Here is a 26,243-nt window from a genome sequence, read left to right on the forward strand (position 1 = left end):
TAGCAATATTTAGTAATATGAAGCAACAAGCACATCTGTACACTCGATATAAATACCATAGATTTATTTGTCCAAGTTATGCACAAAATTTAAGTGTCATTTTTAAGCCTCCTATTGTTGCAGTTTGTCTGTAGATACATTTGCAACTGACCAAACATTAAAATTAAAACCTCACAATGCAACCCTTAAATAGTGAGCAAAAATAAATCCAAAAATATGCAAGAAGAGGGAAAAACACCAAATTTAATAATGTGAAGAAACAATGAAAGGTGAAAAGATAACACCCAACAAAAAATACAAACGTATTGTTCATGCAATCTGCAGTACTGCTGCAGAAAACTATTCATCCAATGCAAATGAAACAGATTTGCACAAGTGTCAGAGCTTTTATCACTTTAAACCTCACCTGTTGAGTATAATGATTCAAAACTGTCTGTCAATCCTCAAAAAGAGTCAAAAGTTTTTAATATTGAGTGTCAAAGGAAGCAGAAAGGGTTGAGTTTGCCGATAAGCACAACAGGATGTTACACTAACTTCTCATATGAACTTTGGTGTATTTTACATGTGTGAAATTTCTTCTAAAACAGGAATTAAAGTATTTAATCTGATCTTACTGCTATCTTTGGTACCTGTGTTATTAAAAGCATGTGCAAAAAGCCTCCTGTTAGAATAAAGAATATATTCAGACCATGTTCTTAGAAGTTAATTCCATGTTTTTACTGTAAGATCAAATAAAACACAGAACCAATGATGACCAGGCTATTATGTTTCTGTGACATTACACACGAGTAAAAATGTGTGTGAATTATGCATTAGTGTGTGCTTAGTGCAATGCTCAAACACAGTAAGATTTCTTTCACCTCCTGCTGTGTTGCATGTTTCTGCACGCTCCAACAAAACTCAGCCACGTTTCTGAAGTTCTACTACCTTCTTCTTGCAGAGGTGCTGCGTGGTTTTGTGCTTTCGCACTTGCTTGTAGTTTTTGGGTTTTAGCTGTGAGCTTTTGCTCTGCTTGTGGCTGGTGAAGCATCTCTATAGGAGCACCGACACCTCTCTCTCTCTGAGCTCTTCATTTTCACATGTATTTCCATTTTAGATTATAAAGAGAACTTCAAACAGCAGAAACAAGCTTTTGTTTTCTGAATATTTCAGATGCCACAGTTTCCTGGCAGTGGTCAAAGTTTTACCCCCTGTGGGTGTTTCAGTGTAGATGAACCAGATCTCATACAAAAGGTAGATATATAACCGCTCTGAATGTAACCGCAGCTAAAACATGCAAACAGGAAACACCAAAAGAAAGAAACACTGGCGTTAAACCTGAAACCAGATAACCAGAGAATAATTTACCAACAGGTTTTCTCACAACAGTTGGCCAGATTATCTTAATGACAGTATAGCATGCACAGTTACGATAAGATCTGCAGAGGTAGAGCCTTAATTAGCATTTTATTAAAAGCAGCTCATAGATTTGTAGTTTAGATGACAGCAGCTGGCACTGAAGACTCAAACAAATGACTGACACTAACTCCTCCACAGGAAAAGTCCTGAACGAGATAAGAAAATATTTTAAGGAGAGGTTGGATACCCATCGCTCTGTCTTTACCCTCAGCTCGCTGCATTCTTAGCAGGACCGAAACTTACAAAAAACCTCACTTCCAAAAAGGCTGGGACGTTGTGTTGTGAGACAGAGAGTTTCATATACTTTTCGACTTATATTCAATTGAAATCAGCACAAAGACAAGATACTTACTGTTCAAACTGATTGGCGTTATTTTTTCGGACATACATTTTGACTCTGATGCCTGCATCGTGTTCCAAAAAAGCTGGGACATCGTGTATCATCGCCTTTTTTTCCAACAACACTGTAAGAGTCTGACGACTGAAGACACGGATTGTTGAATAAGTCAACAAGTTGCTCACCAGTTAAGAGTTTTTCGTCGTCGTATTTTGTGACATAATATTTGACATGCCAGGCCAGTCTAGGCCCCGCCCTCTTTTACTGTGAAGCCATGCTGTTGTAACTTGTGCAGAATGTGTCCTGGTGTTGTCTCTCTCTGTATTGTAGTGCTTATAAAAAGTATTCACCCCCTTGGATATTTAACCCTTCTACTGATTTTAAAAATCTGTCAAGGTCAATATAATTCAGCTCTTTTTGATAAAAATGTTTCTATAAAAAACTACATGGATTTCACATTTATATGGAGATCATCGAGTGCAGCGAGTATTTCTGAAGTCACTGGTTCATCAGTATTCCTGGCCACCATTACACCGTAAAGACAAAAGAATATTCCGAGCAACTTTGAAAAAACTGTATTAAAAAGTATATGTCAGGGGATGGGTACAGAAACATTTCCAAGACTCTGAACATCCCCCAGAGTTCAGTTAAATCCATCATCAAGAAATGGAAGGAATATGTCACATGTGTGAATCTGCCTAGATCAGACCGTCCTCACAAACGGAGTGAGCGTGCAAAAGGGAGACCAATGAGAGAGGACCCCAAGACACCTATGACTACTCTGAAGGAGTTCCAAGCTTTAGCAGCTGAGATGGGAGAGACTCTGCACACAAGGAATGTCACCCAGGTTCTTCGCCAGTCAAAGCTTCATGGGAGAGTGGCAAAGAGAGAGACACTGTTGGAGAAAACAGATTAACCAAAAAGCATGTGGGAGACTCCATGATCGAGTGGGAGAAAGTTCTCTGGTCTGATGAGACCAAAATGGAGATTTCTGGCATCAGACAAGATGTGAAACACAGCACATCACCACAAACACACCATCTCCACTGTGAAGCACGGTGGTGGCAGCATCATGCTGTGGGGTTGCAAAATATTGGAAAAATAAAAGGACATTCTTACTCAGTCTGCAGGAGGCTCTGGAGTAGAGTAATTTTCTGTTTAATGAGTTTTCTTTAAAAGTGGTCCTCCCATCTCAGCTGCTGAAGTTTGGGATTCCTTCAGAGTAGTCATAGGTGTCTTGGTGGCCTCTCTTACTAGCCACTCAGTTTGTGAGGATTGCCTGATCTAGGCAGATTATTTATACATTTCCTTTTATCCACCCCCATTACACTTTTCAGTAACATTTTCTCTGAATTGCTTGGAGTGTTCTTTTGTCTTCATGCTGTAATGGTAGCCAGGAATACTGATGAACCAGAGACTGGACCTTCCACACACAGGTGTCTTTATACCTCAGTCACTTCAGACACATTCACTGCACTCAGGTGACTGGCTGGACCACTGCTGAAATTGGTTTAGAAATCTGTTTTCATTTTGTTTTGTTGTTAAAAAGAAATTTGGTTTAAAAAAAAAAGCCAATTTATAGTGACCATGACTGATTTATAAAATCAATAAAAGGTTAAAACATCCAAGGAGGTGATACACTTTATAGGCACTGTAAGTCAGCAGGGTTTCCCCTCCGAGGATCATGAATATTTAAACCACATTCATCCATAAAACAAAGTATTTTTTAAACTTTTGCACCATTTGGCCTGAGGACAGTGCTTGATAAGGTTCACCACAGATATTCTATTTTCTTCTTGGGGGTCTTAAGGAGGGAACAAAATTAGATGACAACTATTCAATAATTGAGGGGATTTTTTTACTGAAAAGCTCAGAGTGATACTAATGTTCATGTCAATATTAAAAACATATTCACTATTTAGTTTCCATGTCCACCTGTGCTGTTCTTCCTCATTTAGAAAGAGGAAATGGGAGGAATGTAGGCTGTGCCCCTTTTTGCACAATGAGGGGGTGTTTGTGGTTTGGAGTTTGGTGCCATCACATGTGAGACGAGGAGGGGGGTGACACTGCAGTTTCATCAGTCCTCTCAGTTTTTCTGTTCGCTGCTCTTTAACTTCCTTATCTGTCCGCATTTCCTCTTTCGCTGGCTGATGAGAGGTTCACTAAACTCTTCTGGGCAAAGCTTTGGACAAGTCTGCTCGGTTTGATGACAAAACACCAACAAATATGCACTTTTTCAATAATTATGAAGGCTTTCTCTAGCTGGCGTCGACTGGGTTTGAAGTTTTTAGTCTGCTTTCATATCTGAAGGTGGGGCGGAGGCGGAGGAGCTCGTGCATGACTGGTGAGAAGCTGAATTATTAACTTTACTATAAATATCCAACAGCATAATCGTAAAGTAACGTAGCTTCTCTCTTTCTCCAGCTTCTGTCCGAGTCTTTTAATGTCTGTTTAAGTGTAAAAGAAGAAAGACGACGCAGGAATGTTGAATGTAGGCGTTGCAGAAATGTGTATCTACATGCAGTAGCATACAAACCGTGTTTGTCTTTGTGACGGGAGGGTGAGCGAGTGATGTCGGGGGACGCCAGCACCTTGTCCTGGAGGAGCATGTCTCCCACCAGCAAATCAGAGGCTTCAGATTTGTCTCCCACAGCGAACATGGTCAGAGTGAACATCTTCCCGGTGAAGATCATCAAGGTGTGCTTCCTCAGTAACAGCTCCAACCTCGGCAAGAACTTCAAACTGGTGCGCTGTGAGGAGGGATGGACCGTCAGGGTAAACACACTCTAAATTACTCTGATATACTCTGCTCTACAGAATAGCTCTCTTTCTATTCAGCTGTTCCCTATACATGCTAATTTACAGGAATTTTAACTTTTCTCTGCTGTTTTCTTTTTTGCTCTGACCTTCACTATATTACCCTTTTCTTTACTCTAACATCATTAACAGCATCGTACCTTTGTCTACAGCGCATCTATGTACACATTGCTAATGTGTAGTCTAGGGATGCACTAGGGTTGCTATGGATGTTTTACCCTTTTATTGATTTTATAAATCAATCATGATCAATATAATTTGGCTTTTCTTGACAAAGAAGTTACATAGGCCAAGAGGCATCCCCACAGCATGATGCTACCAGTGTGCTTCATAGTGGGGATGGCCAAAAAGCTCCTTTTTGGTCTCATCAGATAAAATAAGTTTCTTCAACTTGACCATGGAGTCTCCCACATGGCTTTTGGTGAGGACGGCCCGATCGAGAGATTCTGCCATTTTCCTTCCATTTTTTCCACGATGATCATAATTGAACTCCGGGGGATGTTCAGTGCTTTGGAATGTTTTTGTATCCATCCCCTGTCTTATCCTTTTCCAGAACCATTTCTCTGAGTTGCTTGGAGTGTTCTTTTGTCTTCAAGGTGTAATGGTAGCCAGGAATCCCTACTTCACTAACACTGAGACTATTAGCACCAATTGGCTGGACCTCTGTTCAATTAGGTCAGTCACTTTAAGGGGTGAATATTTATGCAGTTACTTATTTTACATTCTTTATTTTTTTATCAAATTGAAACTTTAAAGAAATCTGTTATCACTCTGACATTAAAGTTTTTTTGTGTGTTTGTGTCAAAAAAGCCAAATCATATTTACCATGACTGATTCATAAAATCAATAAAAGGGTAAAACATCTAAGGGGGTGAATACTTTTTACAGACACTGTAGGTTGCTTCCAGATGACGTGATGCCACAGTGAATAACACCAGATGATGGCATGAAGTGATTTCTAATTTTTGCTATTAAAAAGCCCAAGTTCTGTGCTGCTTACAGGTGTGACAACTATTCAAATTTTGGGAAAAAACACTACTGAGCTACTTTTGAGTCCACAAAGTAGTAAAACATTCTGGTAAAAGACTTGACAGTGGTAGACATGGATTAAAAAAACCTCCATTTAAAGTCTGGATGAGCAGTGTCAGACAACGCTCACATATGGACCGTTTACACCTCCTAGTCTAGTTTGGTTCAGTACAGTTAGTCACAGAAAACCCTGATCTTGCTTGTGCTTCTACAGCCCATGTCCATCCACCTTCGCTTGCCGTGATGGATTATCCATCTCTTTTAACCCTCAAATTTCACATACTCTGCCCATGCAGCGATGTGCATGCAAAGCAAACCCTGGAGCAAATCGCTCCCCTTCTTGTCAGTCTTTGCAGTCCTACTACACACACTCGGGTTGTCTCCAGCGCATCCAAGAAGCACCACTCTGCTCTGCTGGAGATATGCACCAGGTCTTTCTTTGGCAGAGCCTGCAGCCAAACTACATCAATCTATGAAGAGCAGATCAATCCAATCACTACCATCCTGGTAGTAACCATCACTATATCACCATCACAAGCTACAGGTCACTGGTCAGAGGGTCGCACAACAGCTATGATGCCACTGATGACAGAAAGTTAACTTTTGAGGTTGAAAACCACAGAATTTTATATAAAACCACAATCCTTTCCAGGAGACATAAACCTTTTAACTTCCTAGTTTACCATCCATGGTAGAAGCAAAACAAATCACAGAATAATATCGAGGTGAGTGACCTGAGAAAGGCAAAATAATCTTTTGTTTACATTTTGCATTTCCTGCATGATTTTGTTGTCCTTCTGTGATGCTGCTCTCCAGAAATGCTGCAAGGGCGCCATTGATTGGTGCAAACTGCAGCACATTTGAAAGGCAGCGCAGGTGGAGTATGTGGAATTTAAGGGTTAGAGATCTGGATCCTTTAGCTTAGCTCAGAAATAAGAGCCGATCTTTGTGCTCCCAAATGGCTCTTCATTTGGTATTAGTTTGGCTTTTTTGATTTGGATAAAGCAACGAAAAAAATAGAAGAAAAGAAACTGGCACTCAAACGGGAGCCAGCTCCTCACGTTCATATAAAAGAGCTGGCCCACTCGGTCTCTTAACCCCCCCCCCAAAAAAAATTTCTTAACAGTGTCTCAGCATTACCATTAAAAGTATGTTTATGACAAAACAAGGAAAAAAAGCTGTTAAAGGGGCTCTTATGGTCTGCTCTAGACTCTTGTCTCCCTTAATCTGGCTGGACACCGGAGGAAGTCTGCAGGACTAAGTCATCTATGTCACCTCCATAGCAGATAGATCGATTAATCTGTGGTAAAAATCCCTTTTTTTTTAAAAGTGTAGGGATCATACCTGATGGATGTAGAAATTTTCTGACTATAACTGCAGCATGCAGGTCCACCCAGAGCTTTAACAGACTCACTTTCTTCCCTTCATACTGATTACTAACTGAAGTTCTTCACTTGATTTTCCTGTTCAGACTTGGGACTGTAAGGTTAGACACTTTTCAGAGAGAGTAACTGTATAAAAACTTGTATCCCAGGCTATCATCAATGTGGTTTTGTCCAGTGGCTGTGTGGGTCCTGACATAAAGTACTGCCTGTGTTACGGCCTCCTCCTCAAACACCTCAAGTCGTCAGAGATTCACTGGCTCCACCCCGACCTGCTGGTGTCTGAACTCACGCAGAAATATGAACAGCAGCACTTGGAGGCTGAGTGGAGGTAAGTACGTCCATCTTTGTCACATTAATTGAATCTTTACAATGCAGAAAGTGGTGCATGGTCAAACTGTGTGTGTTTTTTTTTAATGTGCAGGTATGATTTAAGGATCCGATACATCCCGTCAGACTTTATGAAGAAATTCAAGGATGACAGAACTACCATGCTTTACTTTTACCAGCAGGTCAGTGGTACTGCATGCTTCTCAGAAACATTCATTTTCTCCGGTTTTCCTGGTCAAAATAAATCTAATTTTTAATGTTGGAGTCAGGGCAGTTTTGCAAAGGATTTAGTGTTTTTATATCCTCAGGTACGGAGTGACTACATGCAGCAGTACGCCTCAAAAGTCAGTGATGGAATGGCTCTGCAGCTCGGCTGTTTGGAAATAAGGTGCTGCACAAATACCACCTCATGCATGCTCATTTAACAAAGATATTCTTTCCACCAGTGTGTCAGGATTACAATCAGAAAGCTTCTCTTTCTGCAGGAGATTCTACAAAGACATGAACCCAAACGGACTGGAGAAAAAGTCAAACTTTGAGCTACTGGAGTAAGTTTATTTATGCAACTCTTTTCATCGAAAGCAGAGGAATTCTGATTTTAAGCGAAAATAAATAATAAATCAATCAATCACAGTATATATAATTTGGCTTTTTTGATGAAGAAACCTGTCATGTAAAATAAGTGACTGCATAAATATTCAGTATCAATATTCAATATTATGGAAAGTCCAGTCACTAGTAATTCAATATTCCTGGCTACCATTATACCATGAAGACAAAAGAACACTCCAAGCAGCTCCCAGAAAAGGTTATTGAAAAGGATAAGTCAGAGGATGGATACAAAATACTTCCAAGGCACTGAACATCCCCCAGAGTTCAGTTAAATCCATCATCAAGAAATGGAAGAAAAGCATGGTGGTGGCAGCATCATGCTGTGGGGATGCTTCTCAGCAGCCGGCCCTGGAAGGCTTGTAAAGGTAGAGAGTGAAATAAATTCCCATAAAATTTAAATTTAAACTATGGGAAAATTTCCCCCCAAAATTCCCCCAGACCTCCAAACACATGGCCTTAAAAATCCATGAAAATTTAGGAAAATTTCCAAGAACATTCCCATCCCAGTTTCCAATCAAATTTCCTCAAATGTACTTTCATTCAAACTCTGAAATATGGAAACATTCCCCAAATATTTAAGAAAGTCTCTGAAATTGAAACACAAATCCCTGCCAAAGTTTATACTCAAATTCCCCCCAAATATAAACACATTCCCACAAAATTTGAATTTAAATTGTGGAAAATTTCCAAACAAAGCCCCCCAAACCTTCAGACACATGGCCTGAAAAATCCATGGAAATTCAGGAAAATCTCCAAGGACATTCCTCACCCCAGTTTCCAAACAAATTTCCCAAAATTTACTTTCATTCAAACTCTAAAAATATGCCAACATTCCCCAAATATTTAAGAAAGACCCTGAAACCTTCAACACAAATTCTTAACAAAGTTTCTACTCAAATCCCCTCAAAATATAAATACATTTCCACAAAATCTGAACTTAAATTGTGGAAATTTTCCAAAAAAACATCCCCCAAACCTCCAAACACATGGCCTGATAAATCCATGGAAATTCTGGAAAATTTCCAAAGACATTCCTCACCCCAAATTTCCCTAAATTTAGGAAAACCTTGGAGGACTATCTTATTCAATCTGCACCAGAATTACAACATCAGAGAAGATTTATTTTCAGCAAGACAATGAGCCAAAGCTTTTTTTTGTCAAAAAAGACAAATTATGATTGCTTTATAAAATCACTTAAAGGGTAAAACATTCAAGGGAATACATGGGCTGTATAGGCTCTGTACATGCCACATGGATCTGATGATGAAGAGGAATCATGAGTACAAATCTGACCAATTAAAGAGTCAGTGGTTTGAATGTGATACCATCTTTGATTGCTAATATTTATGGAGACAAAGCTGAACGCCTCTACCATAAATCTGCTTTATACTGTTAAGAAAGAGGGCGAATCTGCCTGTGCATTTAAAGATGAAAAGATGTGATTATTTAATGACTGTACTCTGATTTACCTCCATTAGGAAGGATGTGGGTCTGGATCTGTTCTTTCCCAGAGAGCTGATCGACAGCATGAAGGTAGAGCACCACAAACGTTGACTATAAAGTCAATCATCTTGTTTGTGCATCTTCTTTTTCAGCCTAAATTTGTTTGTTTGTGTACTCTCTTAGCCGAAGCAGCTACGGCGGCTGATCCAGCAGACGTTTCAGGGCTACTCCACCCTAAAACAGGACCAGTGCATGTCCCGCTTCTTCACCACGCTCGCTCAGTGCTACTGCTTCACACAAGAGAGCTTCGCCTGCCAGCTAGTGGTGAGTGCTGTGTGCACGTTTCCAGTGTGGGGCATGTTTTCATTCTCTGTTTGTGAAGAAGAGTTGTGAGCTAATTTGGAGGTCTTACCGTGGGCAGAGGGAGGTTCATGTGGTATGTTTCACACTGCAGGGTTTGGTGAAGAAAGTTAGATGCTTGATTGTGTCTTTTGTCCAGCTTGTGAGAGCCTGGTCCTTCTGAAACAAAATAAAAAACAGAGGAATGTTCAACTCACACGATGGGTTTCCTGACAAACCTTAACCATTTCTGTGTCAATCCTGACCCTAAAATGATCAAAATACCACCAACATAATGTTCCTTCTTGTTTCTGATTGGTCGATGAGGGGGAAGTGACACTGACAAGCAGGGTAGTGTTTCAGGAGTTCAACTTTTTTCAACAGAGAGCTTAGTGACTGGAAATGCTGATGCTGAGGTTATTGTACTCAGTAAAAACACTGCAAAAAACAACTACATAATTTAGCTGCTAGTTGTGTTTGCTGGTGATATATGTATTTGTAAGAGAGGTTTTGTTGTTTCTTGTAGCCATTTGAAGCTTTGGTTCTGACTCCAACCTCCGTCTGTACTCAGATTGAGTGCATCAGAAATGATAGTCGTGCATAGATGATTTAGTCCCAGTATGAGCTGACATTCCACCATGACTGTTTTAGAGTCAGAAGAAAAATTACACACCTGGCTTTAGCTAGTAAGTTAAACAAAAAGCATCTTTTCTAAAAAGTAGAAGCATAGAACAGACTGTTCACCAGCAAATCGAACTAGAGGTATGTGTCGACTGACACCAATTTTTTCAGGTGGTTCTAATGTTTGCTGCGAGAAAATTCTGGGGCATTATGAGGAAAGATGTCCACAGTTTTGCAGGCATGACAGAACAAGATGGAGCAAAATCAGCATCACGAGCAGTGTCATGTATTCGAGGCCAAAAGAAAAAGCCGTTTACAGATGTGGAGACTGAAAATCCCAAACAGTTTGACTGATTAAAGTTTTAGCCATGTGAAATCTCTCTGGCCCTTCTTTTTGATCCTACTGGCCCTCATCCTAAATAAACTGAATAGCCCTGGTCTACACCATACTGTCTATTGTCTCTGTCTCAACCAAGAGAAGTATCCTTAAAAGTGAGTGTGGAAATGTGAGCTGGAATGATGGTGGATTAAGAGTAGGGGGGAAGTTTTACACCACTTTCTGTAAGATTAATGACATTCTGGTCTTTGAGGGTTCACTTTCATAGCCCAAACAAGTTTGATTTTTTAAATCATATCCTGATTTAATGTTTTATGTTGTTTTGCTCTCTTTACAGCACAGCTGGAGTCTAAGTATCGACCTGGTCATCGGGCCTGACGGCATTAGCCAACAAACAGAGAACTCCACGGTAAACTCATGCTTTTATTTTGAAGAGCTTTTCATTGTCCTGTCGATCATCACTTTTACACCCACAAATAGTGATTGACAAGGTGTGATAACACCCGCAAAACTACTAAAACATGTGTGTAAAAATGTGTTAAAGAGGATATTCTACAAGCTGAAATGCTGAAAATTAAATTTGTAACAAACTCCACCAGCCACAAATGGGGAAAACTTTTTGTATTGTGCCTAGTATGAGAAGAAATGTAAGACAGGAGGGAAGTTTTGTGTCTTACATGTAAAATAAAAAAAAAGATTTATTAAGGATTTTTTTTTCATATCTTGCACCTGAACTCATATTTTACTACAGACGTTTTTTTCTATTTTTTATCCCCCACATGCCTATTGTATCATATTTAAAAAACACACTTTTATGGGACCTCTATCTAATCAAAATGATCAGTAAATTACTTAAAAATCTTTTAATACAGGCAGATAAATGATAAAAAGAAAGTACAGTGAATTATCGGTTGCCAAAAACACCTTGATGTATCAAATGTGATATAAAAAATAGATATGTAATTTTATGGCTTTATTTATTTATTTTTTGATTCGGGTAGAGGGTTAAATAAATATTTCAGTTACAAAAAAATGAGAATTTTCTGGCTATTATTTGAGTTAACAGACTTTAAGGGGTTAGTATGCCCAACTTTGAAACCATTATCTCTGCATAGCCCTAAAATGTTTTATCTGCTGCACACATATGAAAACATGGCACTGCTTATGTATTACAACACAGATGTGCTGCTTAACTACGTAATGAAATAATCCCATTGAGTCTGAACGCATCCTTAGCCACATCTACAGACCAATACATGGTAAAACACCCCCAAAAAACACATTACCTCTCAGTGAGCCAATAAAATGTATACATTTCTCTAGAAATGAACAAATATTCACGCTTAGTTTTAACTTTCTGATGTCTTTTTTGCAGCCTGTCTGTTTGGCGTCAATCTCTCAGGTTCAGAGCATCTCCTGCTCAGCAGAGAGCAACGGCCGAGCTCTGCTGACCGTGCACATTGACAGTGCCAAGCAGGTAACTTCATAAACAAACACTAGCAACACTAGCATTAGCAGTATTATATAAAGTGAACCAAGTATTAAAATAAAAAAAAGTGGTTTTAGAGGGCAGCAGGTGTTATAACCATTTCTTCACACATTCAGACATGGGATATTCCCCCTCCCTTTGGTTTTTTGCTTTTCACACATTTTAAAAGACTGAATATTTTATCTCTTCCACCCTTCAGCCTCTCTCAGTGAGCACCTCCTCCCTGGCTATGGCAGAAAACATGGCTGACCTGATCGACGGCTACTGTCGGCTGGAGGGAAACTCTGAGAAGTCGCTCATTATCCGGCCGAGCAAAGGTGCAAAAATGTGTCTACTTGTAGGAAAACTGCACCTCTGACTAAAGCTAACACGTCATAATTCAACCAACACCCTGAACCCACACACACCAAAGAAGCCACATGATTCATTTACGTCAGGTGTTTAAGCTCAGTCTTGGGTAAGCACTGGTGTGGGTAATTAATGGGAAACTGCTCGTATTGCACTGTCGACTCAGTGTTTGAGTTCTCCTTTATGGCGCTTCCGTGTAGTGGACTGGATGGAGTGGTGTCACATGTCTACATGCCTTTAACACCTGGCTGCCTGTCACATGACTACATAGTCAGTAGTGTGTTTTTAAGGGGATGGTGCATTAGTAGAGAGAGAATTGCAAAAGACGAAACAGTCAGGTTTGTGACAGTCTGGATATTTTTCAGTAAATCATTTGGCACTACTTGCTACAGTAGCTGGTTTGGTCCAGAGACCAAGACGTCTCTAATGCGCTCAAATTTACAGACATTTCTGAAGGAGAACATAACGGTGCTGCGTGGAAATGCACAGGAAAGCAATGTTGTGCACATCATATTTTGCAGGTCATGTTTCCTGCTTGTGTCCTAACCAGTCTTCAATAGACAACATACACTTCAGTTGGTTTCCCTCTATGTGTACATATATTTATATATATATATATATTTGAACATTTTCAGATCTGTAGCAAGCTGATGATACTTTTAAACTAGTGAAATATCTCCTCTAACTCTTCCACTAGACATTAAGCCACCTGTGCATATTTGCTGCTGATCAGACAGAGGAACAGAAAGTTGAGCATCTCTCCAGTTAATGTATGAGAAAGGGAGACGTCTAATATTAGCGACACATTTAATATTTAAAATTATGCCTAGCTTTAAATGTACAGTTAAATAATACCGATATAACATCAGGCATTTGCAAAGAGAAGCTGTAGGAAGCAGAGCAGTAATGCTGTGTACGAAGAGAGCAGCGGCGTGCACGCACATTTAGACTGCAGAGTTTAAATGAATAAGTAAAATAAAGCCTTTTCTTTACACATAAGCTGAAATTAAATAAAAAGGGAAGCACTATTTATAACCTACAGTGCTTAACAAATTTATTAGACCACCTGTCATATTTGTCTCAAAGACCATCCAGCATCATGAAGTGCTTTAACGCGGACTCTTTCATTTTCAGTGAGCTCTCCACGTTTTACCATTTTGAACACGAATAAGGAATTTCAAACTGGATTCACCCAAATTTGAGCCGGCTCACTGAGCTTCTCTGAGGAGTCAGAAAATAATCAAGCATAACATTCAACCACTAAAACTAATTTTTCTGTTCAGGAATGCAAGTAAATAAGTATATTTTAACATAATAATCAAGAAATAATAATGTGCTTTACTATTTTTTTGTAAACCAGTGAATTTGAAAATTCATGGATAACAATATTAATTATATTTTAGCATTAAACATATCATTTGGGTTAAAGAGCTTCTACATACTGGTGTATTAACCATTGCAGAAACATCAAAAATGATTTTGGTAATTACCAATGCTGTTAATTTAGGGCAGCTGTGGCATAAACCTTACTTTGGTTAGGGTTAGGGTTAGGGTGGTCTAATAAATTTGTTAAGCACTGTGTATGTGACTTAGTTAACAATTTCCTATGCTGCCTCTGTCATTTTTTTGATCTGAAAAAGGTGCAAGAAAAGCCACACTGACTATGAAAAAACATAGTTACCACCCTAAATTACAGAGATGCTGATTCGCATGGGATTAGAATTACCTGTGGACCTTTTGTCTATTTGGAAATTTTTACTCTGCAAATTACAGACGTGGTAGATTTGCGGGCATTAAAAACACAAACGTCCTACGCAATTATTACAGCTCATCAGAGGTCCCTAAGTAATACTAATCCCATGCGAACAGGGAAAAAGATACACCTTTTCCAGAATGAACAAACCAAAAAAACAAACTCAGGTTCACTTTAAAAGCATCAACAGGCTCACACTTGTTTCTTTATTTTTGTTACATACAGTGTATTCATGAAAAACAGTGAAACTCATTGCGTTGCGTTGCTTGCTGGCCGGCTGTCAGGACAACACACACAACAGAAATCAGTGTGATCAGCCTGTTGAATGAATATTTCAGACATGAATATTTCACATGTTAAATTTGGCTGTAAAATGGACATTTTAACATGGGGCTTAATGGGGATCAACTCACCTCTGCAGGCAGCCCCTAGTGGACACTTGAGGAACTACATTTTTTTGCACTGGCTTTATTTCTCAGCATTAGAGGTTGTTAAAATAAAAGATGTTTGTTGCTTCTTTCAGGGAGAGACACACAACCAAAACTACCAGACATCCCCAAAAGGTGAGTATTATTACTCACAACAGAAATCGATGGCTCATAAATGCTCTAATACGGAGGTAAACAGTGGGATTATTCACTGTGTGGGTTTAGCTTTCAGTATTTGCCTCAACTCAGAGGCCACACATGTTCAAACACAGATGTTTAAACTTTGCAAACTGTTTCTGAAATTGTACTTGTAAGGCAATGCAAAAAAAATCTCTCTTTGTTCCAGTGGAGGCACCGGTGCTCCTGTTAAAAGTGCTAGTAAGTCAAAGATAAATATAGAGTACAAAATTGGGGATATTTCTGTCATTTTGATTCACTTTATGCCTATTTCATGTTTAATTTCAAGCTCTTACTCCTCTCTGCTTGTTTAATTCCATGCAGAATTTGCACTCATTTACAGAAAACATTTCACAAGTTCTTCAAGGTAATAATTAGACTGAAACGAAGCAAACTCATCATGTCTTTTCTCTTAAGATTCTGATATTTATGCAGAGATTCCAGAGGGCAATGCAGATTCTTATGGTGAGTATTGCACAAAACATTTCCCTTATTTTCAACATTAATGTAACAGAAATATATTTTCATTATTTAAAGGGATACAAGCGATACAAACTGGTTCTTATTTTAGGAGACAAAATACAGTGGGGGTTTCTTTCTACTTCCTGTGAAAATTGTGTTGAAAAAATCATCCCATGTGATTTTTATTTTAAAATATAAAGGGCAAAAAAGAAAGTGAAAGTCTCTGCAAGATATTCAGGAAGCAGAAAAGTTGCCTTTTTTGAAAATTACTGCACAAGACATTTAATATCTAATAACTTACATAAGCATAAATAACGGTAATGACTGTTTGTGTTCAGAGAAGCACAGAATCTCCAGAGACGACGTTGTTCTGGGTCGGATTCTCGGGGAAGGATTCTTTGGAGAAGTCCACCAAGGAGTTTATAAAAGTCCGGTGAGTTTATCTACCATTTTTAAACTTTACTGTAAAGGTTTTCTGAGTAATATCTTTATGTGTGTTTTTAGACAGGAGAGAGGATCAGTGTGGCCGTTAAAACGTGTAAGGACTTCACAGCAGATGTAAAGGAGAAGTTTCTAAGTGAAGCCGGTGAGTGTTTCTGCTGTTGCAGAGATTACTTCCTTTCATATCATGTTGCAAAACTCAGTCACGCATCGACTTCTTTGGTTTTCTCTTAATCTAAAGTACTGAAAGCAAATGTTCTGCCTGGGTTTTGATGGTGGGCCTTCATAAACTTTTTTGTATTTTGTCTCAGATGAAGGTCAGACTAAATTGTTGAAATTAGAGAAAACAAAGAGAAGTTACACAGTAGGCCAGATGTGTCTGGAACATTTCAGGGTTTCATTTTTCAACACTCAGCTGTAGGCGACTTCCTGTTGCCAGGTTGTGGTTTGTAAAAGCGTTCAGTTGCGGTGTGTTTAAAGCAGGAGCAGAAACAAAGTTTGATTTCTGTACATGCGCTGACAAGGTTTTAAAAATACCTCACTGTAGCTAAAATTTCTCCCAGTCCTGTGCAAACTTATGGTTATGATGCAGTGTTAATTTCATTGACTAAAACTATGACTAAAATGTTCGTCGACAGCCTTTTTTCCATGACAAAAACTAGACTAAAACTAACAAAAGTAGATCTGTGATGACTAAAACTGACGAAAACTGAGTTTAGTTTTTGTCAAGATGACTAAAACTAAACTAAAGTGCAGTTATTGTCAGACATTCAAAGTCTGTGATATTTCTCCACTGTGGGTAAATCTGTCAAAAAACAACGCATCTGTATCTATTCTGTCTCTCAGCTGTAGAAAGCAGGGACCCCAGGTTTGGCAGAGTGCAGAGAACACACTAACATGATTTGGTACCAGATTTAGGCAAGAAAATAAATGCTTGGACTAGAAGTAAAGACTAAAATGTGAGGACTTTTATGGACTAAAACTAGACTAAAATATTTTGAGTTCCCATTGACTAAAACTAGACAAACTAAAAAGGATAGAAATGACTAAAATGTGACTAAAACTAAAATGCATTTCATTTAAAGACTAAAACTAAGACTAAAATTAAAAATAGCTGCCAAAATTAACACGTTATGATGAACAGTTTGACAGATAGTAGTTTGGAATCTTCTTTAGCCTTGTTTTATTAATGATTGGTGGTGTGGTTGGGGAAGAATGAACATTGTTGCAATGTTTTTAAGCTAATTGATAAACTTGTTTTTCTTATAGGTTTGATGAAAAATCTGAATCACCCCCACATTGTGCGTCTGGTCGGAGTCATTGAAATCGATCCGGTCTGGATCGTCATGGAGCTCTACGAACACGGAGAGGTGTTTTTTTTTTTCATTTAAATCTCTAGACAGCTAAATGCTTAACAGTCACAGAGTAACTGATGACCACAACAGACACAGAGCTCCTGTGGCTCACCCCATTTCACATTTGCACTAATCAACTATCTTAAATTATCTTCTGCACATCCTCTGCTCATCTTGCAATCATACTATCACAGCACACAGACCTGATCTTAAATATCCTTGTAAATGTAACATTAATGTGTCATAATTAAAAGATGTCATAAAATGTGAATGACTTTTATCCCCTGACAGCTGGGGAACTATCTGAAGGAGCAGCAGTACACCCTGACAACATCAACATTAACCCTTTACTGTGTTCAAATCTGCAAAGCCCTGGCTTACCTGGAGGGACTCAACATGGTGCACAGGTAACAGCCTCGCGTATACACAGCACTTCTTCTTTTATTGGATGTTTTACAGTGAATTTAGTCAAACCTTAATTAAGCTTTTAACATATTCAAACCAAGGCTGGTTATACTGGAGGAATAAGCTTCAAGATCTGGTTGATATTTACTGAAGTATTCGAACATAAAATGTATTATTTTTGGTGTGTGTCTCTTAACTATGCCTTATATTTTGGTTTCTGTTCTGCAGAGATATCGCAGTACGAAATGTCTTGGTGGCATCTCCTGAATGTGTGAAGCTCGGAGACTTTGGTTTGTCTCGCTACGTTGATGAACAAGAGTACTATAAAGGTGAACTGTCACTAAAACGCCTGTGGTTAGCTTTTTCAAAGAATCAGCATGGTGGAAACTCCCTTTCTACATCAGTCTTTGTAAATGTAAAGACAAAAGTTTTATCAGTATCTTTGTCTATTACATTTGATTTTTGTCTCTTCTGTCTGCAGCCTCAATTAGTCGATTACCGATAAAGTGGATGGCCCCTGAGTCCATCAACTTTAGACGATTCACCACAGCCAGTGATGTCTGGATGTTTGGTGAGAAGCTGTTCCATTAAAAGCACATTTACAGCTTAAATAAGTAGCAGAAATTTAAAGCAATAAATAAACCAGTCTTTTAAAACAGGTGCCCAGTAATGGGATATTAAGAATCCTTTAAGAGAAACTAATTTATTCCTTTGTTTCACTTTCTGATGCACAATTTCACTTGTGTCTCAAGTGACTGTAGCATAGAGATGTGCTGGAGGGTCCAGTCACTGGTTAATCAGTATTCCTGGCACCATGAAGACAAAAAAACACTCTAAGCAACTCAGAGAAAAGGTCATTGATACTTACAACAAAAACAAAAAGGAAACTGTAGCTGGCTCCCATCACTCAAAGAAGAGGCCAGCTCTTTTAACAAAGTTGAGTTGTAATTTCAAACCATGCTTGGTGTGTGTTTTAATTTCAGACTCGTGTTTGTGCGTCTTTATTACAGGTGTTTGTGTGTGGGAGATCTTCTCAATGGCCCAGCAGCCGTTCTTCTGGCTCGAGAATGGTCAAGTGATCAATCAGCTCGAGTCAGGCGTTCGACTTCCCAAACCTCAGAACTGCCCGCCCACCATCTACTCTCTGCTCACCCGCTGCTGGTCTTATGAGCCGGCCGGACGACCGAGCTTCAGCCGACTGGCCTGCTCACTCAGGTGCACTGAAACACCTGTGCCCCCCCCCCCTTTCTAGTATAAATGAGGGCATTATCATCACTGATTTGTTTGTTTTTGTTTGTGTGGTGACAGTGAGATTCAGAGGATAGAGGTGGAGCAGGAGACGGATATGAAGAGAGACAAAAGACGCTCCATTCCTCCAGGGTTTGAACCAAGCCAAAGAGAGCCTCCACCAAAGGTACCCCACAGCATTTTAAAGCCAGAGTCTAAACCAGATATCTTCTTGTTTTTTTATCACTGAGTGTTAGATTTTAAAGGCAGTCAGCCCTATGAGGATGGTGCAGCTGAAGAAAAATAGAAAACATGGGGAGAGAGTGGGACAAGACATGCACTTAATGCAGGGACTAGGAGTCAATCCTGTAACAAGCACCCTAAAGAGTAAAAACATAAAGATAGAGTTGAAACGAGAGATTTTAACTTTGCCATGGTTAGAAAAAGGTCTTACAATTCGGTGTATAAATTTTAGAGTTTGTCTCTTTTTGTACAGGAACTGTTTTTGCACAAGTGTTAGACTCATAATCTGCAGAATTTGTGAAGCTTTACTCAATTCGTCATCTCTCTTTAGTTTTAGATGAGCTAAATAAGTGCCATGGTCTCTTTGTCTCTCTCTCACCAGCCTTCCAGGATACAAGGAAACACTCTCCCTCGGGTCACGCACATTCAGGTATCACCTTCACACACAAGCACGTACAATCCTCTGCAAAACATTTGGGTCTGACATCAAAAGATGATTATGACACAAGAGGTCAACATTTTAGCTTTTAATTCAAGGTATTTACTTCTGGATCTGATACACAACTGAGAAGATAGCACCTTTGAACCCAACCATTTTTGCACAGGCAAAACCCCAGATTAGGGTTGAATTGAGGGCAGGAGTGAAGGTATCACCATCTACTGTTGGCAGAAGACTTCAGGAACAACAGTACAGAGGCTACACCAGAAGATGCAGACCACTCATTTCAAGAAGAATTGGAAGGCCAGGCTGGAATTTGACAAAAAGTACAGAGATGAGCCTCAAAAATTCTAAGACAAAAGTTTTATGGACTGATGAGACAAAGAAGAATCTCCATCACGTTACCAAAGGGATGGAAAGGCTAAAGTTTGAATCCGCTCTGATCCCAAACATACATGCTTATCTGTGAAACACAGTGGAGGTAATGTCATGGCTTGGGCTTGCATGGCTTCTTCTGGGACGGGCTTATTAATCTTCATTGATGATGTAACACACAATGGCAGCAGCAAAATGAACTCAGAAGTCTACAGAAACATTTTGTCTGCCAATTAAAAGACAGATGCATCCAAACTGATTGGGAAATCCTTCATAATGTAGCAAGATAATGACTCAAAACACACTGCCAAATCAACAAAGGAGTTCATCAAGAAGCAGGGTGTTTTACACTGGCAAAGTCAATCTCCAGCATAAACCCTATAGAGGATGCATTTTACCTGCTACAGAGGAGACTGAAGGGAGCAACCCCCCAAAACATACCGCCAAAACAACAAAGGGGTTCATTAGGGGCAAGAAATGAAAGTTTTTGGACTGGCCAAGTCAATCTCCAGACTTAAATTGTACAGAGGATGCACTTTACTTCATAGAGATGAGACTGAAAGGAGCAACCTTCCAAAACATACACCCAAAAAACAACAACAAAGGAGTTCATCAGGGTCAAGAAGAGGGATGTTTTAGACTGGCCGAGACTTAAACCCTATAGGACATGCATTTTATCGTCTAAAGAGGAGACTAAAGGGAGCAACCCCCTAATAAACAACTGAAAAAGGCTGCATGATGTCAGTGGATCACAGGATTGTTGCAGTTAACCAAGCAAAGGATTTGCAACCTAAGCCTATCTGCTTCAATACTTTTGCTAACCTGAAAATTTGGTGTTTCGTTACAAATAACATTAACTTCTTAGGTTGTGTATCAGATTTAGACTTAAATACCTGGAACTAAAAGCTGAAATGCTTATCTTTCATCTCAATTTCATCTTTAGATGTCAAACCCAGCAAAAATAATAATAATAATAATAATAATAATAATTCATCAGACTTATATAGTGCTTTTCTAGGAAACTCAAAGATGCAAAAAAAAAAAAAAAAAAAAAAAAAGGAATTGGCCTCAACGTTCCAGTACTTTTGGACCCGAGTTTCCAAGCAGCTTCATTCTAAAAAAAAATAAATCAATGCATTTGGCTTCATGAATCACTAAATTAATACCACACCGAGCAATTTCAATTCCTCTTTCTGTTTTCCTACAGGCAGAAAACATGTATTTTAAGATCTGCATTCATTCTGAAATCAAATAAAGAGTAGAATTTATTGATTCATACATTTGGGGCGGCTGTGGCGATGGAGAGGAGTTTCTGTTTACTTTAGTTCATACTGATGGCAACTTTATAAAGCAGCTTCTGCCACCAGTGAATGGGTATGAATGAGTAAGTGTGGCTTGTGTAAATGTATGTTTGCAATGTAAAAATAAAGGTACAAAATTGCTCTATGTCAGTATTTCATGCAATGACTTAAGCTCTAAAATTGCAACAAGCATGGTTCTGAAATGTGTTGTTGAGTCATCTGCTTGTGTCAGCCACTGTTTGACTCTTTAGGTCAGAGTGTTAAAGAAAAAATGACACAGCAACAAAACTGAAGTAGAAGAAGTGACTGACAGCAGACATATCTACCTAAAACTGCCAAATATTATCCTAGAAATTGAGTAGAAGCTGCAAACAATCAGCTCAGACTGCCTCCACTGTATCATTGACTTAAATGAGTGTTTGCATGTGTGCAGGGAAAGAAAGATAACAGGCCGATATGGGAGAAGGAGAGAGAGCACGTGGAGGACACCTTACAGAGACAAAGGCGAGAGATGCTGATGGACAACCAGTGGTTAGAGCAGGAGGAAAGACAACTGGTGAGAAAACACAAGCGTCAACACATAAACAGAAAAAATGTGACTAAGGGCTGGTAGAAACTGAGTGACATAGACTTCAAACACAAGATTTATCTCAAATGTTTGAAGGGACTAAAGGGTTAAAATACCAGAATAAAAAGACTGAAATTAGCTCACAGATGCAGCTACACCAAGACTACACAAACTATTTCCTTTTTTGTTCCTGCAGGATCCAGCTGTACGAGTGGATTCACACAACAAGGTAATGATTTATATCCTTGTCCACAAGGGGGCAGCACCATACTGCTCATATTATTAAAGCATATTAAGGTGAATTAAAGCTGTTCAAATTAAATGTGATTTTTTTGTTTTAATCTCAATGATTACGGCTTACAGCTCACAAAAATAAATAATCTGCCATCTCAAAATATTAGAACATCACCAAACATCAGTCCAAAAGAGGGATTTATGATACAGAAATGTTGGCTTTCTGAAAAATGATGCTCATTTATGCACTCAGTACTTGGTCGGAGCTCCTTATACACAAATTACTACATCTGTGTGAGATTTTGAGATTCTCTGTGTGGTTCAGGTTAGACCAGTTGGCTGGTTGGTTAAATCTGCTTAGTTTGACAATCCTCTGAAGGCTTAGCTCATCCCTGTTGCTTGTGCACCTTTTTCTAAACACACGTCTCCCTTCCAGTCAATTCTCCTTGAATCTGCTTTGATACAGACTCTGAGAACAGCCTGTCCTGTCAGCAGTGACCTTCTGTGGCTTACCCTCCATGTGGAGGATGACAATGATTGTGCTCTGGGGATTTGTCAAGTCTACAGTCTTCTCCATGATTGTGGATGTGTTTACTGACCAAGAGAGAGAATGAGTGCACAGGAAACCTTTGCAAACTGGACATTTCCACATTACTCTAATATTTTGAGATTGTGTCTTTTAGACTTTTGTGAGCTGTAAGCCTTAATCATCAAGATTAAAACAAAAAAAAGTCTTTAAATTTTTCACTTTGGATGAGATGAATATAGAATATATCAAATGTAACTTTCATAAGTAAACTTTTACTTGACTTCTAATTTTTTGGGGTGCACCTTCAGGCATTTAGATGCCTATGTCACAAATCCGAGGCTTTATTTATGTCCGCCCAGCCTCGCTTAAAGAGATGGGAATTGCAGCTCTTTTTAGAGCTCAAGAAAAAGGATCAGCACAGAAATAGGAGGCATTCTTTAGACTTCTAAATTGTTCTTCCTTTGGTAACATTTCACCTTCTTTTGTCTTTAAAGTATCAAAGATGTAGAAAAAAATGAATCCAGCTCCTTGTAGACTTGTAGAATTGGATGCTTATGACAACATGAGGGAGAAAAGCTGATAAAGAGGCCCTGCTAGCGTCTTAGCTGGTGGCTAATTCACACCCATTGATTCTTATCAGCAGCAGCTTCATTGCAAACAGCACGTAGGGATAACAAACCACAGTAAGAGAGCTACAGAAATGATGTATGGGCTACTGTTTGGATAGGAGGAGGTACAGTGAGTTCACTGAAGACATTTTGATAATTTAAATTATAGATGCATGGGCAGGACACTATCTATGCTTTGCCAGTGTAGAAGTAAAATGACTTCTAATCTTACCTTATCTCTTAAAGTGATGAATTTAAGTCCTCTTGTTTTGTGCTTTTCCTTCTTTGTTGTCTGCAGCCTCCTGAGAAAAGCCAAGAAAACGGTAAGTCTACATAAAAAATACAGAAAAGAACACAAGGTTTACATAGATATAAACAAAATTCGCTTGACACTTTACAAATGCATGGGAAAATGATTTGAAACAGCAGTTCAGACATATACATAGTACATGAAACACATTTTAAAGACAAAGTGCATATAAAATGTCAAAAATATGGTAATAAATGAGATTTCATTATACAAAGATGTGCTATGTTGCCCTATGTTGGACACAGAATGTGTAAAAATCATTTTCATTCTTCAGAGTATTAAAGAAAGTACAGAAAAGGTGTGGGACCACTTTTAAAACAGCTTTTTATCTCTTTAAGGTCCCCCAGAGAAACCTCCATGTCCTCCCCCTGTAACAAAGGTGAACAAAAACACACCTCGTTGACAGAATTAAAGCAGAATTAAGGAGAAGTACTAAAGAGGAAAGTGTTTGTGTTGGTTTTTGCAGCCTCGGCCCACAGCTGAGCTCGACCGCTCTGGTGATCAGGTGTACACCGGCGTCATGGCGATGGTGAAACAAGTGGTGCAGCTGAAGAATGACGTCAACACGCTGTCTGCCTCCGAGTATCCTAGCGCTGTTAAAGTATGTGCATCGCCATCATGGTTATATGTGCTTTGTGTGTGCAAACTTTGAGCTCATCTCCTGAGAAAAAAATCATGAAATGATGCTTCAAAAACTGTGGGTGAACACACAAAAAAAAGCATATTTTGCGATAAGGCCATTAAGGGCTGCAGGTGGACCACACCTCTCACCTCAGATCAGACCTTCGGTCTTTTTATGGGCACAGGCTGCACCGGGGGTCGACTGCTTTATAACTAGTGACTACAATGCAGCATGCTGTGACTGTTTGTCAGGAGGAACCTGCCTCAGCTCCACCTCTTTGTCTGTTTCTATCATGTTTTTTTGAACTTTTGATGAATACGATATCTCTTAAATCTCTCACATCTTAAATTTTGGTCCTCTTGGTCTCAGCCTGTGTTGCTGGGTTCCTGTGTTGCTGGGGTTCCTACTGTTTTTATGGTATTCATGATGCCACTATCATATCTGTATTCTGATGATGTCTAGATGTAGAATCATATGATGCCGGCACTCGTGATTGTTGTCTTGTGATGTCTCCGTTTGCATGGCATCACAAGATGTCTGAGTTCTTGATGTCTCAGGATGTTGTAGAATTAATTTCTTAATCATATTTTTGGTTAGATTCTTAAGTGTTTTGGATTCTGCTGATGTTGTCTGCTTCTTTCTGTCTCTTTTGCTGGGTTTTGTTGCTTTTTTCTTCTAGTTGTTATACCTGTATAGGTACCTATAGCCACATACAGTCAGGGTTCCTTCAGGTCCTGAAAAAGTTTTGTATTTCATGTTTTAAATTCAAGGTCATAAATTGCCATAAAAGGTTTGATTGAGTCTTAAAATTTGCATCATGTCTTCATGTTGGAATACTTCATAAATACAAACTGTCCAGTTGGTGTTACATGATTTAAAGCATTTAAAGCAGAATATTCTGTACGTTTTCACAATTTCTGAATGAAAGAGATGGAAAAATATATATATAATATATATAAAACATAATTAGTGTTGAAGTAAGGTTGAATGATTTTCTTTAATAAATGTAAAACCTAATTATTGTATGTTGGTTAGAGTTTGCTCCACTGTTTAAGTGTTGATAAGTACTGATAGAGTTGCTGTGCATCACTAGAAGTAAAAAGGGGAAAGGTGTTGGGTTCTGTCTGCAGCAACGTAGTGTTAAATTAATGTTAGACGCCAGGAAGCCTCTGGCTCAAAGGTTACCCTTTAACTTCTTCACCTCCTGTTGTTCTTCATCCCTCCATCTCATCCTCCTCCAGGCGGTGGGCATCACCCTGAAGAGCCTGATTCAAAGCGTGGATGAGATCCTGCCGTCCCTGCACAGCTCCGTCACCACAGAGGTTAGCCATCTTTACCTCTTTATTGGTGTAAAAATGTCTCATCCATGAATTAAAACTCCAAACCCTCCTCTGTGTCTCAGATCGAGGGCACGAAGAAGCTCCTGAACAAAGATTTGGGTGAGCTGATCAGTAAGATGCGTCTGGCGCAGCAGAACTCCGTCACATCTCTAAAGGAGGAGTGCCAGCGGCAGATGTTGGCCGCCGCTCACACACTCGCCTTGGACTCCAAAAACCTGCTCGACGCTGTCGACCAGGCTCGAGTCCGGGCCAACCTCGCCAAGCCCAGACCTGAGGCACAAGAAGGAGAAGATTCTGGGTAAAAAAAAAACGAGACTCTCGTTTTGAAGACAGAAATGAAGATAATAAAGACTGAATTATAAGTGAACATTTTATTTTTGGCTCTATTCCTGTGAAGATGTACCTGCTGCAATAAAAGAAGCCATAATATATTTGTACTTGTCTGAGGAAACTGAACAGTCAAACTACAACAAAAAAATAAAAACAATTAAATTTACTTATCCCTTTTATCCTTTTAAGGTCTTTTTATTGTTGAATATTGTGACACTCTGCACATTTTTTCTGGTATGAAACAGTCGAGTATAGTCGTCTATAAAACCTTAAGAAATCCTCTGAAATCATCCATGAAAAATCAGTTAGGTGGGAAGATAAATGGACAACACACATGTTAATTATTGAACTCAGGTGTTTCAATCAGACCTGTCACAGGCTGTTGTGAGTTCTGGGTTTGAAGAATTTTGAGACTGGAGAAGAATAATTTGGGGAAACCATTTGAAGCATTTGCTGTGTTGAGCTATTTCAATTTTTTGTTTGATTTTTTTTCATTGCAAACAGCTGAAAGTCGTTAAATTTATAGGAGAGGTTTGGGATGAAGGGGCCCTGCCTTCCATCCAGTCCAACATCTGCAATACTGAAGGTGCTGAACCGATCCTCCAGTCAATCTC

General features: G+C 39.1%; 1 protein-coding gene across 2 annotated transcripts; it reads left to right on the forward strand.

Annotated features, from left to right (window-relative positions):
• The first annotated feature begins 3,854 nt into the window (after nt 1-3,854).
• On the forward strand, nt 3,855-25,795 carry LOC121506250 (protein-tyrosine kinase 2-beta-like). Of its 2 annotated transcripts, none has more exons than XM_041781965.1 (30): nt 3,855-4,079; nt 4,160-4,510; nt 7,116-7,294; nt 7,388-7,475; nt 7,602-7,681; nt 7,779-7,841; nt 9,384-9,438; nt 9,532-9,672; nt 10,983-11,054; nt 12,021-12,122; nt 12,334-12,451; nt 14,759-14,798; nt 15,010-15,041; nt 15,258-15,305; nt 15,641-15,735; nt 15,807-15,888; nt 17,013-17,113; nt 17,390-17,505; nt 17,732-17,832; nt 17,985-18,074; nt 18,514-18,718; nt 18,812-18,917; nt 19,356-19,403; nt 21,522-21,644; nt 21,853-21,885; nt 23,326-23,350; nt 23,676-23,716; nt 23,804-23,938; nt 25,201-25,281; nt 25,362-25,795. In XM_041781965.1, the coding sequence occupies exons 2-30, from the start codon at nt 4,307-4,309 to the stop codon at nt 25,599-25,601; spliced, it is 2,844 nt and encodes a 947-aa protein (XP_041637899.1). In that variant the 5' UTR covers nt 3,855-4,079; nt 4,160-4,306; the 3' UTR covers nt 25,602-25,795. The 2 variants fall into 2 exon arrangements, with proteins under 2 accessions (XP_041637899.1, XP_041637900.1); XM_041781966.1 differs by having other exon boundaries at nt 4,295-4,510.
• The last annotated feature ends 448 nt before the right edge of the window (nt 25,796-26,243 follow it).

Source organism: Cheilinus undulatus, linkage group 24 (assembly GCF_018320785.1).
Source record: "Cheilinus undulatus linkage group 24, ASM1832078v1, whole genome shotgun sequence".
NCBI lineage: Eukaryota > Metazoa > Chordata > Actinopteri > Labriformes > Labridae > Cheilinus > Cheilinus undulatus.